The sequence below is a fragment of the Dermacentor silvarum genome, chromosome 3, assembly GCF_013339745.2.
Source record: "Dermacentor silvarum isolate Dsil-2018 chromosome 3, BIME_Dsil_1.4, whole genome shotgun sequence".
NCBI lineage: Eukaryota > Metazoa > Arthropoda > Arachnida > Ixodida > Ixodidae > Dermacentor > Dermacentor silvarum.
In genome coordinates this window covers 106,345,309-106,360,566 of record NC_051156.1, presented here as the reverse complement: position 1 = coordinate 106,360,566, position 15,258 = coordinate 106,345,309, and the positions used below count along the sequence as shown (strand labels likewise).

The 15,258-nt window shown below is 47.2% G+C and overlaps 1 protein-coding gene across 1 annotated transcript in view; it reads right to left on the bottom strand.

Moving 5' to 3' along the window:
* The window catches only part of LOC119444649 (uncharacterized), a 50,303-nt gene extending 37,201 nt beyond the window's left edge, over positions 1–13,102 (bottom strand). The window contains exons 1-2 of the mRNA XM_037709016.2: positions 12,433–13,102; positions 4,478–4,629 (exon numbers count right to left, since the gene is read on the bottom strand). Coding sequence (XP_037564944.1) covers positions 4,478–4,629; positions 12,433–12,593 — 313 coding nt within the window. The 5' untranslated portion in view covers positions 12,594–13,102. The remainder of the gene's footprint in view (positions 1–4,477; positions 4,630–12,432) is intronic.
* Between the last annotated feature and the right edge of the window lie 2,156 nt (positions 13,103–15,258).

Genomic DNA, 15,258 nt, shown 5'->3' with positions numbered 1-15,258 from the left:
TGGCCTGCTGGAACTTCCCGATTGTTCTGATATGGTGTAACCGGACTGTCTCTGTGCCAAGGACACGAAATGTCCCTTCACGTCGCGGCGGGGAGTGTGTTGAAACTTCTTCCTCGCTCACCTGCTATCATCATCGTCATCGTGATTGTTGTTCCATAAAAACGCCATGTTTGCTCATCGACCGCTCTTCCTGTGTGGTCCTTCGCGGGTTTTTACAAAAGCTCCCAAAGAAAGAATATCGGGAATCGTTCTATTCACTCCACGTCGCTTATGTAGTTGAAGGTCGGAATTTCTTCTCCGCCCCCTTCTTCTTAACTGCTGCTTCAAAATAAACCCTACGTTACCCACTTTATGTAGAACATCTAGCTGTGAGCAATCCTACCGCCCTTCGTGCGCCGTGCCAGCATTTTAAAGGTACCGTGCAAAGATTTTAAAGGTACCAGAAGCGCGGTCACATTGAACACTCTTTAACTTTGTAGTCAGCGCTCATGATGACGCAGCTATAGCCTTGTTGTGTTCCCGCACGGTTTGTGCTGCCAGATGAAGAGTACTTCTTGCAAAAATATGTCGCAGTTTCGCCCGAAAGACGAAGCATCAATTGCGATAGCAAATTAGTAGAGAGCTATTCGGAGTAGGGATAGTAGTTTATCGGATGCATAAACCTGGATACATTCGTTTACTAACTGAATTAACAAGCGTGCCGTCAGCGCGTACAAGCAAACATGAATAGATCACACTCAATGAGTGCAGACAACCACTGTCAAAACGCTGGCAGCAAGCGCAGCCGCCGCAGCGAGCGAAGGTTCGCGCTGTCTATCGCTTCAACGGAAACTGAGCGGCGAACGCACAGCGCATACAAAAGTCAGAGCCGTGTGGAGATCACTTTTAAAAGATGGCGTGGATGACCGCCACAACCGGGCAAAGTACAAGCGCATTTGTTGGCAGAGTAGAAGCTGCCCCCCCCCTCCCTTCCGCGCTGCCTTCCCGCTTTCGTCCTTTCGCGTGGGAGATCGCGTGGCCGGTTCCCCTTCGGCCCGATTGCAATATACGTATTTGGTAGCTGCAGAACAGCGTCGCTCCGCATCCCTCCCTTCCTCCCATACCCCCACGGGCTTTCGCGCGACGGAAGTCGCGTTTGCTTTCCGCTGTGCGTTCACTCTCTGTGATAGCGCGCGTCCCCCGTGCGGCATTACTCGCGCATACGGTGCGCGGCGACGATTTCACCGCCCTTGGACTTTATACGGAACCTCATGGCGACGGCAGAAATCTGCTTGAAGTGTCCAAATAATTGCTATCGTAATAAAATGACCATGGCAGGTGCAGACCCAGTCCACCGGCTTACGGTGAATGGGAGCACCTGCCGAATCTAGAGGAGCAAGGCATACCATACATCGTGATTCTCAGCGTGATTGGCAAAAAATGACGCCTTATGTTTTCGTCATGTGCCCTATGCACTGAAAGAAATATCAACCCTTCATGGCTAACGTTAATTCCAAAAATCTTCGCAAAAGTTACGTGACTATAATGCTGCCTGGCGCTCACCATGTTGCTGGACAAACCATCCAGTTCAGCGCTGAGCCCTCATGCTAAATGAGCAGCATAGTTACGCGACCACATTATCGTCTTCAGTTGTCATTCTGCCGCCCAGAATTAAACTGTCAACGCTCTGTCGCTTTTGCATTTGGTGCGTTCAACCCACCCTGCAGACGACGCGTCAGAAAGATGGTTGCTGTGTCTGTTACAACACCTGGCGGAAAGCTTTTGGAAGCTCATTCGAAACTGGCAGGGATGCGTTGCTGGTGCGACTGGTTTTACGATGGATCAAGCGGTTTTTGCCGCGCGTATGTTTCACACTTCACGCAGAAACATGCGCAGAAGCGAGTATTTTGCCATCAATATCTTCAGGTGGCCGTAATGTTTCCGACAACTGTGATGTCCAGCGCATAAAAAATAGGCCCACCTTACTGACTGGTTCGGTGACTGCATCGTCCGACTGGTTCTTCTAAAATATTTGTATCAGGTTCTTTTATTCAGCAGTGCCCTCTGCCGAAGAAAACATTTCTTTTTGAGGTTTTTAACTGTGCTATCATAGAAAAACAAATTCCACAAGAGCAAGCACTGCCATAGAGCCCAGCAGCCAAATTCACTGCAGCGCACTCAGCCGCCGGCATTATTACTTGAACCACACTTCCGGTTTCGGTATTGGGCGCGCGCGTTTTGAACGCTAGCTGGCACGCGTTATGCCGGCTGCGCTGATCGGCACGGCATTTTCCCCCCTTCTACTGCTCAAGCGCGCGCGGTCTTGGTGCCGCATCGTGTATTATTAAGTAAAATGATTGTGAACGATCTTTATAAGCCTCCATCGAGTCTTTGCCACGTGCAATTTCATAAAGCAGACGCAAGACTTGTTGGGAAATGGGGAAATGCTTATTTTGCTTAATGTAAAAGCTCGTTCCGGGATGTTTGTGCAATTTTACAACGTTGTGGCACTAGGTAAGCAGCAGTAGTTCCCGTAGGAAGCTCCACCGTACGGCATTAGCTGAAAAAAGTAAATTACAAGCATGTGTCATTTTGGTATTTAGACCTTTTGGACTTTTTGGTATATGAATGGGTGGCATTACAAACAAAAGCAATTCGCTTTTACATACCGTGGGTAGAATATACCCGACTCATCCCAAACAATACCATAAAATATTAAGAAAACATGATTTTCAAGCAGTGCCCCTTTCCCGGGCAGTATTTCCTGCCCACTTTAACCCTTTCAGTCGCTGTGTACACAATTGTGTACACCAAGACAATGCTAGACGTTTTAGTAAAATGAGTAGATGCACACGTACGGTTGGGTGTTCTTGCTTAGTGTCAGTATGTTGTTGTTTAGAGTGGTTTATATTCATTGTTTTTCACAATGTCATGCACCAGGCATAATTTTCAAGTGGCTGGATAAGTGCTTTTCAAGCTTTTAAATAGACGAAATAGTTTATGCTCTCATATCTGATGTTCCTGTAGGGAGTTCTCGCGTGGAGTTCTCATTATATAAACTTGACAAAATTAACTAAACAATTGAAAATTGTTAATCTTTTCTGCAGAGTATACTTTCTATGATTCTGAAAATGCAATAAATGCGGTGAAAGTAAGCTTTCAATCAAGAGGATAAAATGGCGTTTGAAAAGGTTAACAGCACATATACACGCGCGATTGCGCGTTTCCAAAACTTTGCCTCAGCCGACGCGGTGGTACGGTACGTACGTAGAGGTGGCCACAACAGTGGCTCCCAGCCAGACCATGCTAGACGCACGCAGAACATCTTCTGTTCGCACTCAAGACAAATGCGTGGATGCAAAGCCTGTTTGCAGTCGATCAGAAGACAGAATTTTCGAGTTACATGTTCCTGGTTTTCGAGCTCCTCGGCGTTATCTCTTGCGCGTTCTGCCGGTGCAAGCAACGGCACAACCGTGTTACCACTCTTGGCAATCGCTCGTCGCGTTTACGACAAGCGTGAGTGCCGAAAGAAGGTATATGTTGTTACGGGGCCCTAAAAAAAGAACCGTCACAAACTTGTCCCACTAATATTCAGTACACGCCAACCTAATTGGCACCATGGCCGAGCTGCTTTTCGCTAAATGCGTCACGTGCCCTTTGCTGCCAGCGTGCCAAGAAAGTACCCCAAAAACTAACGAAATTACTTTTCAGTAATGTTGGGGCCCATAGAAAGAGCCGCAAACACGTCCCAGTACGATTCATTAACTCAAATTAACTGCGCCAGGACGGCCGAGCTGTTTTCCGCTAACTCGTCACAAGCCTCAGTTCTGTGCCGTAGGCCTAAATACGTCGCAGACTGTCAAAATTTCTCACCTTGCCGTAGTCCAATAGTGCAGTGGTGCCGTGCTGAAGTCCCGAAGGAAAGCAAGCATACACCGCCGGGAGTAACACAAACCCGGCGACATCAAAAAAAAAGGAGAAAAAAAAAAAAAAAAGACAGACGGGTCGCCAAACATGTGAGCGCTCACATGCACATCCCGCCTCGCTCGCTTCGGTGGCGTGTCTTGCATATGAGGCATGCATATGGCGCCAGAACCGCCAGATGCATGCGCCAGATGCATGCACTTATGAAGTATAAGTTCATTTATACGCAAAGGTTGTCAGTTTTATTGCGAATAAATAAATAAAAAAAACGTCTGGTGACCTAATTTCCCATTCTTTTTTTCCAATGCTCGCGGCAGCTAACCGACGGCAGTAATACTAGCGTGACGAATTTACGGTTTTCAGTTTTCGCTGAGTGTTCCCTCTTGTTGAATTTCTTTATGGTGATATTTTGAGTACACGTGCTTCAAACATATACATTTTTTTTCAGTTAGGGGAAATACCGTCATAACATACGTTTGTTGTAGGTAACGGGCGATAACGGTAATAGTTAAGCTTAAGAGCTTCAAGAGGTCCGTCGCTAAAAATTGTTTCCAGTGCTTTGCTAACAGCTTACCTCGTGCAGTTGCTGTTTCTCCGTCAGGGTGCGCTAACTTTTGCAGAGCCGTTGGCGATATTCCAACAGGCATGGAAACACGTTGTCCAAGCAACATGACTTCCGTGTCTATGACGGTGACGTCCCGCAGCACACGTGGCAAGAGTCTTAGCCTGCAGGAATGATCATCTAAAGCAACGTCTCTTATCTGCCAGAACGGCACATTGAACAAAAACAGCCACAATTTCGAAGCCCAAACAGCCACAAATCATATTAAAATTTCCCCATGCTGAAGCGCGCACATAAGCACGCCCAGTGTTTGCAAATGTGTGCCTTTGCATGAAATTGAAAAAAAAAAAAACGCTGGCTATGGTGAGCACTAGGTGTCTGCAGTATAGTTACTGCGAATGGTTTAAATAGTTGAATGCAGTAGTTCCATGTGTAAGTGTAGCAAGAACAATGTCTAAGCGGCTTTACGCAAGCGCTTGTCCAAATCGCTAAAACCAGTAACATGGAAAATTTGCAATTTATATCAAGATGCGCGGATCGGAAGCAAATGGTAAGTTCAGCGAAGCCTGTGGAGATGGGCCTCTGCGTATGAGTTTAATCGGGTTTTAGAGTGAAGCTGCTTACCTCTAGCCCCCGATGCCCCCGCATGCGTTCTCTGGGCGACTTGAGTCCGTATCGGCGCCAAGAACGGAGACTATACGATTGGACAGGATTGTGGACGTGGCCTGCGCTTCTGTGGTTATAACATAACGCACGTTCGTGGGGAGAGGGGCAAAGAGTGTGTCGATAGCGCTGCAGCAATGGAAACGGGTAGCAGGACAGGGGGAGTATGGTGACAGTGCCTGTGCACGTGACATGCACTTCTGTGGTTATAACGTCACGCGCGTCGGACGTGCGCCGCTGCAGCAGCGGGGTTGCTGCTGCTGCTGCTGCTGTCGTAAGGTCCCTGTATTTTTGAAAGGTAGCGCAAACTCCTCCTCTCCGCGCCGACTCCTCTTCACCTCCTCCCTCTCGACCGCCAATAGTGAGCGAAGCGCGCGGCCGCTACGTATACGACCGCTACCGCCCGCTTCATTTCGTATCCCGTGCGGAGCGTTGAAGCGCTTGCTTGAAACGCGACTGTCCTGGGCGCATTTTCGAAAGGCGGTTCGTACGTAAGATATCTACGTAAGATATGTAGTACCTTCAATTATTAGTAGAATCTGCGTCGCTCAGACGAGGCAACCGAAAGGTAGAACAAGGTAAACGCAATCCCAACCAGCCTTTACCACTGCTGATTGTTTCTCGGTATCGAATGGTCATCTGTTTACCTGACGCATTTACGAATACAAAGAGCTACATCAAACTATGCACACACAACACGGCGGAGACATTTACATTTAGGTGTTTCTTTTTTTAATTTCGAAAACGCATCCGCGCGCTTTTCTTTCCACATCAGTTATATGCCTTGGTTCCCGTGCGTGTGCGCGCTTTCTGCGTTTTGACCCTTAATTGGCGACTTTTCCATTATGCTCATTTTATGAGAAGTCACGCTGGTATTCATGTTGCCAAAATGCGCCCTTTTGTTCGCCGCAGAGCATAAACCGGGACGTTTTTTTTTTTTTTACAAAGTCATTGGCTGATGGTAAACTCCAGAACGCATCCACCTCCCCAAGTTCATCACTAACTGGGTGAGAACAGCGATCAAAAACCCCCTCAGTAATGACCTCCCTCGGTGGCAGTCAAATTTCTTTCTTCCGATACGGTGGAGCCATATCGCTTGCCGTTTGAGGTTTCATTTGCCACGAGGAAGCGCAAAAAGCTTGCCCCCCCCCCCCCCCCCCCCCTTGGCAATGCTATTAGAACATCTAACAGCACAGCAAGTCGGCATCGTGCTGCAGCCGAGCGCGTCTTCAAAAATGTGAAAAGCCTACGCTCACGCACAGCGCACATGTCTCCCGGTGTTTCTACGCTCACTAATGGCGCCGTTTTCCCGCGATAACAAAAGCCGCGCGGGTTATTCGTCACGTGTCAAGCCTCGTCCAATGGGCGAGCGGAAAACTGCGAAGAGTGCAGGAGAGGGGTAGAGGGGGGGGGGGAAATTCTCCTACCTATTTGAACAATGGTTTGCGCTACCTTTGGAACATACCGGGACCTTATGCTGTAGGAGCGGAAGTACAGTGCATCGGCTCCGCCAACTTTTTGCTGAAGCCACAGAATTTCCACCGGAGCCCTACCAAACAGCTGCAGGTGCTTTCTTGAAATTGAGAGCTACCTGCGGACACTACTCGCACCTAGGTAGTACCCTTTTTCGGATTTTTAGGGCCGATCTTCACTTGCGTCCCGTGGCGGAGGCACTTGGCCTGACGGCTGCAGCGACGGCTGGTCGCGAGTGGGTCGCCCTAGCGCGACAGGATGGCTTCCCAGGAGCTAAAACACGGCCCCGACTCGAACACCGAGTCCGAGATTCCTGCAACTTTAACGCCTGATAGCCCGGATTCTATGCCCATCGATAATGAGATACTTTTCAAGTTAGTCGAATGCCGCTCCCGCAAGCGGAACGCCAACTCCAAGATGGCAGCCTCCACGTCGACAGGCCGCCCAACACTGCAAAACGCTGCTGCGCACGCTGCAGCGCTTCACGGCGGGCCCCCGTGTAAGCCCGGACCCATTTGGAAACTAAAGCCTCTTCCGCGGCTTCACCCCGAAGACATTGCTATCATCCGGAAACCCTGGGTGACCCCCGCTCTCAAGGATGTATACAAACATGGTGAGCTGGGAGCAGCGTTCGCTGCCTACCTGGGCACCCAGGCCCCAGCATCGCTCAGTCTGCTCCCCTCATGGGAGCCAAACCTCCTCGTTGCAGGCACCCGAGACCCGCACGTCGCGGACAAGCTTCCGCGTGACTTTCAACTTGACTAATCAAAGCGCCGGCTCCTCATAAACGGCCACTTGAAGCTCACTGGCGAGGTGTGCTGTGGTGTCATCACCGTAGCCAGCCACGAGACAAGTGAGTATCTCTTAAACAAGAGCTAGCGGCATGCAGGAGAGCTTGCCCACATCAACAAGCTTGGCAATTCAAACGTTGCGGCGCACACCTTTGTGGGCAAAGTGGTGCCGCGATTTGTGCATAACTCAGAGGTGATCCTTTTGCGTGCATGCAAGAGAATCATCCGGGCCTGCGGGCCGTGCGGCACTGTGGGCCACCGGGCGCACACATGCCCCTGCCCGGACAACGAGAAATGTGGCCTGTGTGGCCAACCGGTGCCGACCACCAAAGTAGTCAATGCACCTCATGAATGTACTCCGTCCAGTGCAGTCTGTGGGCAAGCCCACGTAACCAACTCCCGCGACTGCACGGGAAAATTCCGCCAGCACGAGGTGCCCGACCACAAGGCCAAGCGCCCGAAGACTCGAGCGACCCGGCGACCTAACAACCCACCAAGTCATCCGACTTCAGAAGCCAATGGCGGAGCGCCGCGTGGTGCTAACCCCGCCGACCCCAAAACACTGTCACCTCCTCCCCCGTCTGTGACGTCAGCGCACCAGGAAGAAGACGGCACCCCAACTCCGCCGCCCGGTGGCAAGGGCACCCGCCACTTCACGGCCCTCAATACAGATGGCGCCTGGGCATCAACGTCTCAACACGGCAAACAACAGGTGAGCAGCTGGGCTGGGGCGGCTGGGGTCACCTCCTCCTCCTCCCCTCCCACCGCCTCAGAGCTCGACGTAGAATACAAAAAAAAAAAAAAAGGTCGACGTTCTCCGGGCACAAAGTAAGCTTGTACTGAACAAAATGAAAAAAAAAAAATCGAATCAGAATTCGTGGCCGCCGCTCCGGACATGCAGAACTCGGATGCGATGGAGAGCGACGCGGAGCTCTCACCTGCCCTCATGGCAACTCGAGGCGAAGAAGTGCTAAAGAATTCTCATGAGTCATTTATGTTGCGCGCATTAAGAAATGTAGCGAAATGGAAAATCTAGTCAGGCAATCAGTAAGCTCGTGCAATATTTGTTACGCTGAATCCACCTAGTTAACACAAACACTATTCATTCAATATTACCACTGAGTCGAAGGTTTATTAACAGCAAATGAGCCTCGGGCGTTTACTGATTTAGAGGCCCTTCCACACTCCGCTGGGCTCTCAGTAGCCCGTGTGAGTGATCGTGTAACGTCTGATACTTGCAAAAAAGAAAAAAAAGAAACAAAGAAGAAAAGAAAGGACACGAAAAGGAGAAGGTTCGCTGTGTTTCCAAAGGTCAAATATTTTCACATTCAAACTGTAAACCTAATTACAGCGGTTTCTCAAGTGTCTCGTCTTCTGATTACACTGCTGCAGATATGAAGCTAAGCTGGATGAACACACAATTTTTTCCGTCTTTGCGAAGTGGCTTGTGGTAGCCTGTGTTACGATTGCTTTTGGTGCATGCTTTGAACGACTTCGTTCGCACACGGTTCGCTGTTCCTGCACGAGCACTAGGAGTAACATGAACCATCTAGCCGTATTTACTGCTTTTCTGGCTTTGATATTTCTGACTCACGTACGAGCCCCTAAGAGCGCAGCATAAATGTGCGGGCGTTTTTAATGCGAAATAATTGTTTGTCCCATGAGGCAAAAGGCCGGCGTTGTCTGCAAGGTGTGGTACCAAAATCAGCGTGACGGCATCAGCGTCTTGTATGACGTCAGTAGAGAGTAAATGGTATAATAACGTTAATTAGAAGTGATAATTGGTAATTAAGGTGAATTCAAGTGAAATCATCTGAAATAATGTGAAACAGAGTGAAGAAAAGCGAATTAAAATTAGAACAAGTTAGAGTAAGGAGAATTACGTGGAATAAAGTGAATTAAGGTGAAGTGAATGGAGGTGAAGTAAAGTGGATTAAGGTGTATTAAGGCAGATCTCAGCATAGTGCGGGATGTAGAAGTGTTAGGTAGGGTAAAGTGCAGTGACCATAGGTTAGTGAGGTCTAGGATTTCTCTCAATTTGCAGAGAGAAAGAGTCAAATTAGTCAACAAGAAAGAGGCCAACCTAGACGCAGTACGGGTAAAAGCAGACCAATTCAGGCTGTTGCTCGCAAACAAATATGCAGCTTTAAAAGAGAAAGATGAAGATAACATAGAGTTAATGAATGAAACCGTAACTTTAGGCTGATCTCAGAAGCAGCAATTAAAGTGGGAGGTAAGGCACCAAGGAAAGCAGTAGGTAAGCTCGCTCGAGTAACAAATGACCTAATAAAGAAACGACAAAGCATGAAAATGTCAAACTCATTAGATGAGATAGAATTCGCTGAACTGTCAGAACTGACCAACAAGAAGGAAGTAAGCGATATTGGGAATTATAACGTGGGAAAGTTTGAGGAAGTCGTAAAATATGGACACCGCATAAAATCAGTGAGAAGAAAACATGGCATAGGACAAGGCAAGATGTATGCACTGAATCAGGGCAATATCATAAGCAATTTCAATGACATAGTAAAAGCATCGGAAAAATTTTATACAGACCTGCACAATACGCAGAGCAGCAAGCTACTTTCATTTGAAGTAATGATGAACAGGATACAGAGGCTCCTTCTGTAACTTGTGATAACGTTAGAAGGGCATTGCAAAAAATTGACCCGGAGTAAAACGGCTGGAGAATATGGAATAATGGCCGATTTAGTATAAAACGGAGGACATATAATCCCTTTAAAGCTTGCGACTCTTTATACGCAATGCCTCACGACTTCAAGTGTACGAAAGAACTGGAAGAATGACAACATTACACTAATCCATAAAAAGGGTACTGAAAAATCCATAAAAGAGAACTGAAAAATTATTTTAAAAATCAGTATTGTATAAAATATTCAACAAGATAATTTCCAATAGAATCTGGGCAACACTTGACTTCAATTAACCAATAGAACAGGCTGGCTTCAGGAAGGGATATTCTACAAAGGATAATATCCATGTCATCCATCAGGAAATAGAGAAATCTGCGGATTACAATCAACCTGTCTATATGGCTTTCACAGATTATGAAAGGGCATTTCATTCAGTAGAGATACCAGCAGTCATAGAGGCATTGCGTAATTAAGGAGTACAGGAGGTATACGTGAATATCTTAGCAAATATCTACAAGGATTCCACAGCTACCTTGGTTCTCCACAAGAAAAGTAGAAAGTTACCTATCAAGAAAGGGGTCAGGCAAGGCGACACAATCTCCCCAATGCTATTCACTGCATGCTTAGAAGAAGTATTGAAGCTCTTAGACTGGGACGGCTTAGGAGTGAGGATCAACGGCAAATATCTCAACAACCTTCGGCTTGCCGATGGCATTGTCCTATTCAGTAATAATGGGGACGAATTACAACAAATAATTCAGTACCTAAACCGAGAAATAGTAAGAGTGGGGTTGAAGATTAATATGCAAAAGACAAATGTAATGTTAAATAGCCTTTCAAGGGAACAAATCTGCCTCTAGAGTCTGTAAAGGAGTACGTTTATCTATGTCAATTACACACAGGAGACCCTGACCATGAGAAAGATATTTATATAAGAATAAAATTGGGCTGGAGTGTATGTGGGCAGGCATTGCAAAATCCTAACTGGGAGCTTACCACTGTCGTTGAAAAGAAAAGGGGACAGTCATTCTATTCTACTGGGGCTAACATATGGGGCAGAAACTTGGAGGTTAACAAAGAAGCTCGTGAACAAGTTAAGGACCGCACAATCAGCGATGGACTGAAAAATGCTAAGCCTAATGGTAAGAGACAGAACGAAAGCGGTGTGGAACAGAGAGCAAATGGGGTAGCCGATATTCTAACTGACATTAAGAGAAAAAAAATTCGTTGGTCCCTCCACTCCCTGATGATGGTTGCCAAGCGAAGCTGCAACGTGCGGCCCCGCTGTTTATCACTGGGTTAATTCCGAGGGATCAATAAAGTATTTCTCAATTATGAGGTTACACACACGTTCGCTTGCGACGGAGAGAACGACGTCACTGACGGTATATGCCCGCAGACCGCCGTTGTCGCTTGCGTTCGATGTCTCGAGTTTGCCCGGCGGCGTGGATAGCAGCATTCGCCCCCCCCCCCCCCCCCATTGGCGCCTGCTATTCCTGGAAATTTAATTGCTTCAAAATTAAATCTGTCCGTTACGGTAAGAATGAATGGCTCATACCCCCTTAAGCAATGGCTCGTACCACCGTAAACGCGGCCTCGCCATTACAACGACAGAAGAGAAGTGAAATTCTACGCTGGGATGATGAGCGGCAACGCAGTCAGCTGTGGAAGACGACGAACGCGGGAACCGTCGCACGAGCACGAGCGCAACCCGAGGGGCGCCAACGAGTCAGCTGCGCATGTAGACGATGACGCTCGAGCCAGTGCTGATGATGATAGTTTTCTGTACACAGGCGATTTCGCCTAGCCATATACGATTTCGCCTAGTCATACTCGCATAAATCTTCACCTTAAAAATGGGGCTAGGTAGGCTATGTAATGCGTAGGATGGATAACCGGTAGATCATTAGAATTACAGAATGGATACTCAGAGAAGGAAAGCGCAGTCGAGGACGGCAGAAAACTAGGTGGGGGTGACCAAGTTAGGAAATTTGCAGATGCAATTTGGAATCAACTAGTGCAAGATAGGGGTAATTGGAGATCGCAGAGAGAGGCCTTCGTCCTGCAGTGGACATCAATATAGGCTGATGATTATGGTGAAGGTGGGTTAAAAGATTAAGGTGCATTATGATTCGTACAAAAACAGAAAGGTGGATTAAGGTGGATGAAGGTTGTTACAAATTGGAGCAAGGTTATTGTAGATTGTATTGTATTGTATGGATTATTGTAGAGTTGGGAAGGACACTTGTTAGCACAGACGTAACCACAGGCGTAACCTATTAATTAGCGAGGTCAAAATGCTTTCGAATTCAAATCACACAAAGATACTTAAGTTAGTCAATCTTTTCACAAGCACGTGCTCAAAAAGAAGAAATGCGTTGATTACCTTTTGAACGCGAACAGGTTTTCGGAAACGGTTTGCTGCTGGTCCGCCCCGTCTTGATAGAAAGTTTTCACCTTTGGAGGCAGCTTGGTGTGAGCCAGCCGCTCGATGTCATCGATGGTAACCACGATGTCGTTCGTAGTGACATTTGTATGCGTATTCATTTTTTAAAGCGCTTGAATTTGCTTGAAGCTGTGAATTTTCTTTGTAAAATGTTGCTCAGTACTTCACTCTCTTTTGATTTTGAAATTTATCGAGGCTTTCCTCTATAAATAATGAGAATATCTACAGGTTTCTTTTTTTTTCTTGCGAGGACTAGCGTTTTTCAAGAGCCGTGTTCTTCCAGACCTGTCTTGAGGCAGTTGAGGTTTTTATTCCCTACCTGCTTTCTTCTGTTGACTCCGTTTCTTGGCGTAGTTCTGTGTCTGTGGGTGCACAGCGTTTTGCTGATGAATCAAGATTGGTAGACAGGTGCTTCCAACACCTCAGTGCGATTTGAGATGCCGCTGATGAAATGCTACCGCTGGTGCGGTGTGAGACCGGCTTCACACCAGTTCTATCCAACGCATGCAGCTATGCAACTCGACATGTCCGTTTCCCACATCAACAGGTCTATTGTCACGCACGTAGAGAATGTTGTTCCGAGGCAGACTGGCAGGGTTTGTGGGCCAGACACACGCGGCAAACTTGGTGTTCTTATGAACCGGTGGCGTACCAGCGCCGCAGTGACAGCTGGATCAAAGTGCGCGTGAGCGTTCCCAGAACAGGTTGCGAGCTTCCTGTGTCACGGCCGCTAAAACCAGAACCTCTGCGTCGTTCGTCGAGCGGCCCTGCCTGTGTGATGTGAGTGCCTGAGAGCACGCGCGGCAGGCACCGGCGTGGGTTGGATTGAGGAGGGCAAGTGCTGGCTTGAGTACAAAAAGAAATGTAGCGTTTGTGTACAGTGAATATATTAGCGCGAGCTTTATTGCGTAGACAGCTTTTACGTATAGACAAGTACGCGCTGCACATGGACTAGCAAGAAGAAAAAAAAAAGGAATGCAGTTTCGGGATGCGAAGGTGCAACCCATCGCGACCACTAGCTGATGTGCGCGTGGTCGTTATCTGAAACTCAGCATGCGGGGCGCATCCGCTTTTTTTACAGCCCATCAAAGGAAGAAAGATGCACTAACAAAAGAAAAGCTGTTTATCGCTGGTAATGGGGGTGCAACTCCCGTTATGTCTGTTAAGCCTTCGCAAAAGTAAGACAGCTTTTCGTTTAGGACCTCTTAAAGATAGTTCACTGGGACGAGGTATTTCGGGCAGGTGAAGGTAACTCTGCGTAAAGGAAAACAATATTCGGCTTTAAGGTATTTAGGCTGGAGGAGTGTAACGTTACTTATCTCATATTTGAGCTCTTTCATTACATGATTCGCTGTTAGAGGAAGTGCTGATGCTTGGAACCTCGTCACTGAAGATTTGTTTACGTGTTTTGCTGTGTGCTGATAAATATCTCATGTGCCTTCGGAAACTTCGTGTTGCATGCCAGACATGTTTAGAGAAGAATATAATCCCTGGGTTCTTCCTACCGGACTGCTGTGATATAGGATGACAAATGGAAGGTACAGCTGTGCACTTCTGCTTCTAGACGCCGTAGTTTCGAAGCACTGCAGGCTCAAAGTGGTGCACCGCAAAATCGTCCTGTTGGTGCAAATACATTTTCCCCAGAAATTGACACCTACGTGCATGAGAGGTACCTGTTAAAAGACAATGCTATACCAGTAAGTGACACCGTATGGCAAACATGCTACTGCTAAGGCCCACAGAAACGTGTGCTACCAATTATACATATCAGGAGCAGATCACAATGTAGATAATTATCCTTAATGTGTAAGCATATTTGAGCAAGCTTTGACTAAATTCAGAGCTTGTGTTGCTCTTTGCTCGTCTGCCGTTCTGCCTTACGCCCTGTTGCTACCAAGTTGTACGCTAAAGACTGCAGGTATTAAATACAAAAGCTACAAATCACAAATTTAACTGATTGCACCGAGGTGTGCACTACACAGATTTTATTTTGCTAATGTGTTCTTGTATAAATAAGGTATGACAAATATCATTTCTTATATGTTCCGGTTTTAGCATACTAAGATAATACGAGCACGTTGAAAAGTTGGGCTCTTAGTATGCTTCGAAAAACAAAAAAAAAAAAAAAAACGTGAACCTCATTTTCGCAAAAGTATGCTGCTTCCGCCTTCGTACGGGCTCCCGTGTAGGTATAGCGCTGGCAATGATATGGCGCGAGTTGTGCAAAATTTTACAAGTTTATATGGTCGAAGTAGCACCACGTAATAATTTTATTTGCACTTGTTTCCGTACGACAGAATGACACGCAACAAAACCGCTAGAGATGTGAACGTTGGTTGCGTTCGCCCTGTGTCCTTAACTTATTCATGCATACTTAACTTACCCTCATATTCAAAAACGCATATTAACTTGAAGGCCGTGCTTGACTTGGTATAAATGACGCCGTCGTGAACGCACTGAAGAAAACGCAATGAGCGCCTGGGGCACGTTCACGCCAGGCGTCATTTAGATCAAGTCAAGCATGGACTTGCAGTTGAGATGCATTTCTGAATACTGGGGTTTTATCCCCGTATTCAGAAATGCATCATGCATCGCAGATGCAAGTCAGTACTGCAAACTCACATCGCCAACATAACGTACCTCAATTCTTTCATAGTAATTATTTTTCCGCTGGCGTAACGCGGAACGTAATTATTCGCGCAACGTAAAGCCGGCACAACGTCAACCTTTTCACGCACGTACTTCATGCAGCATGCTTGAAGTCTT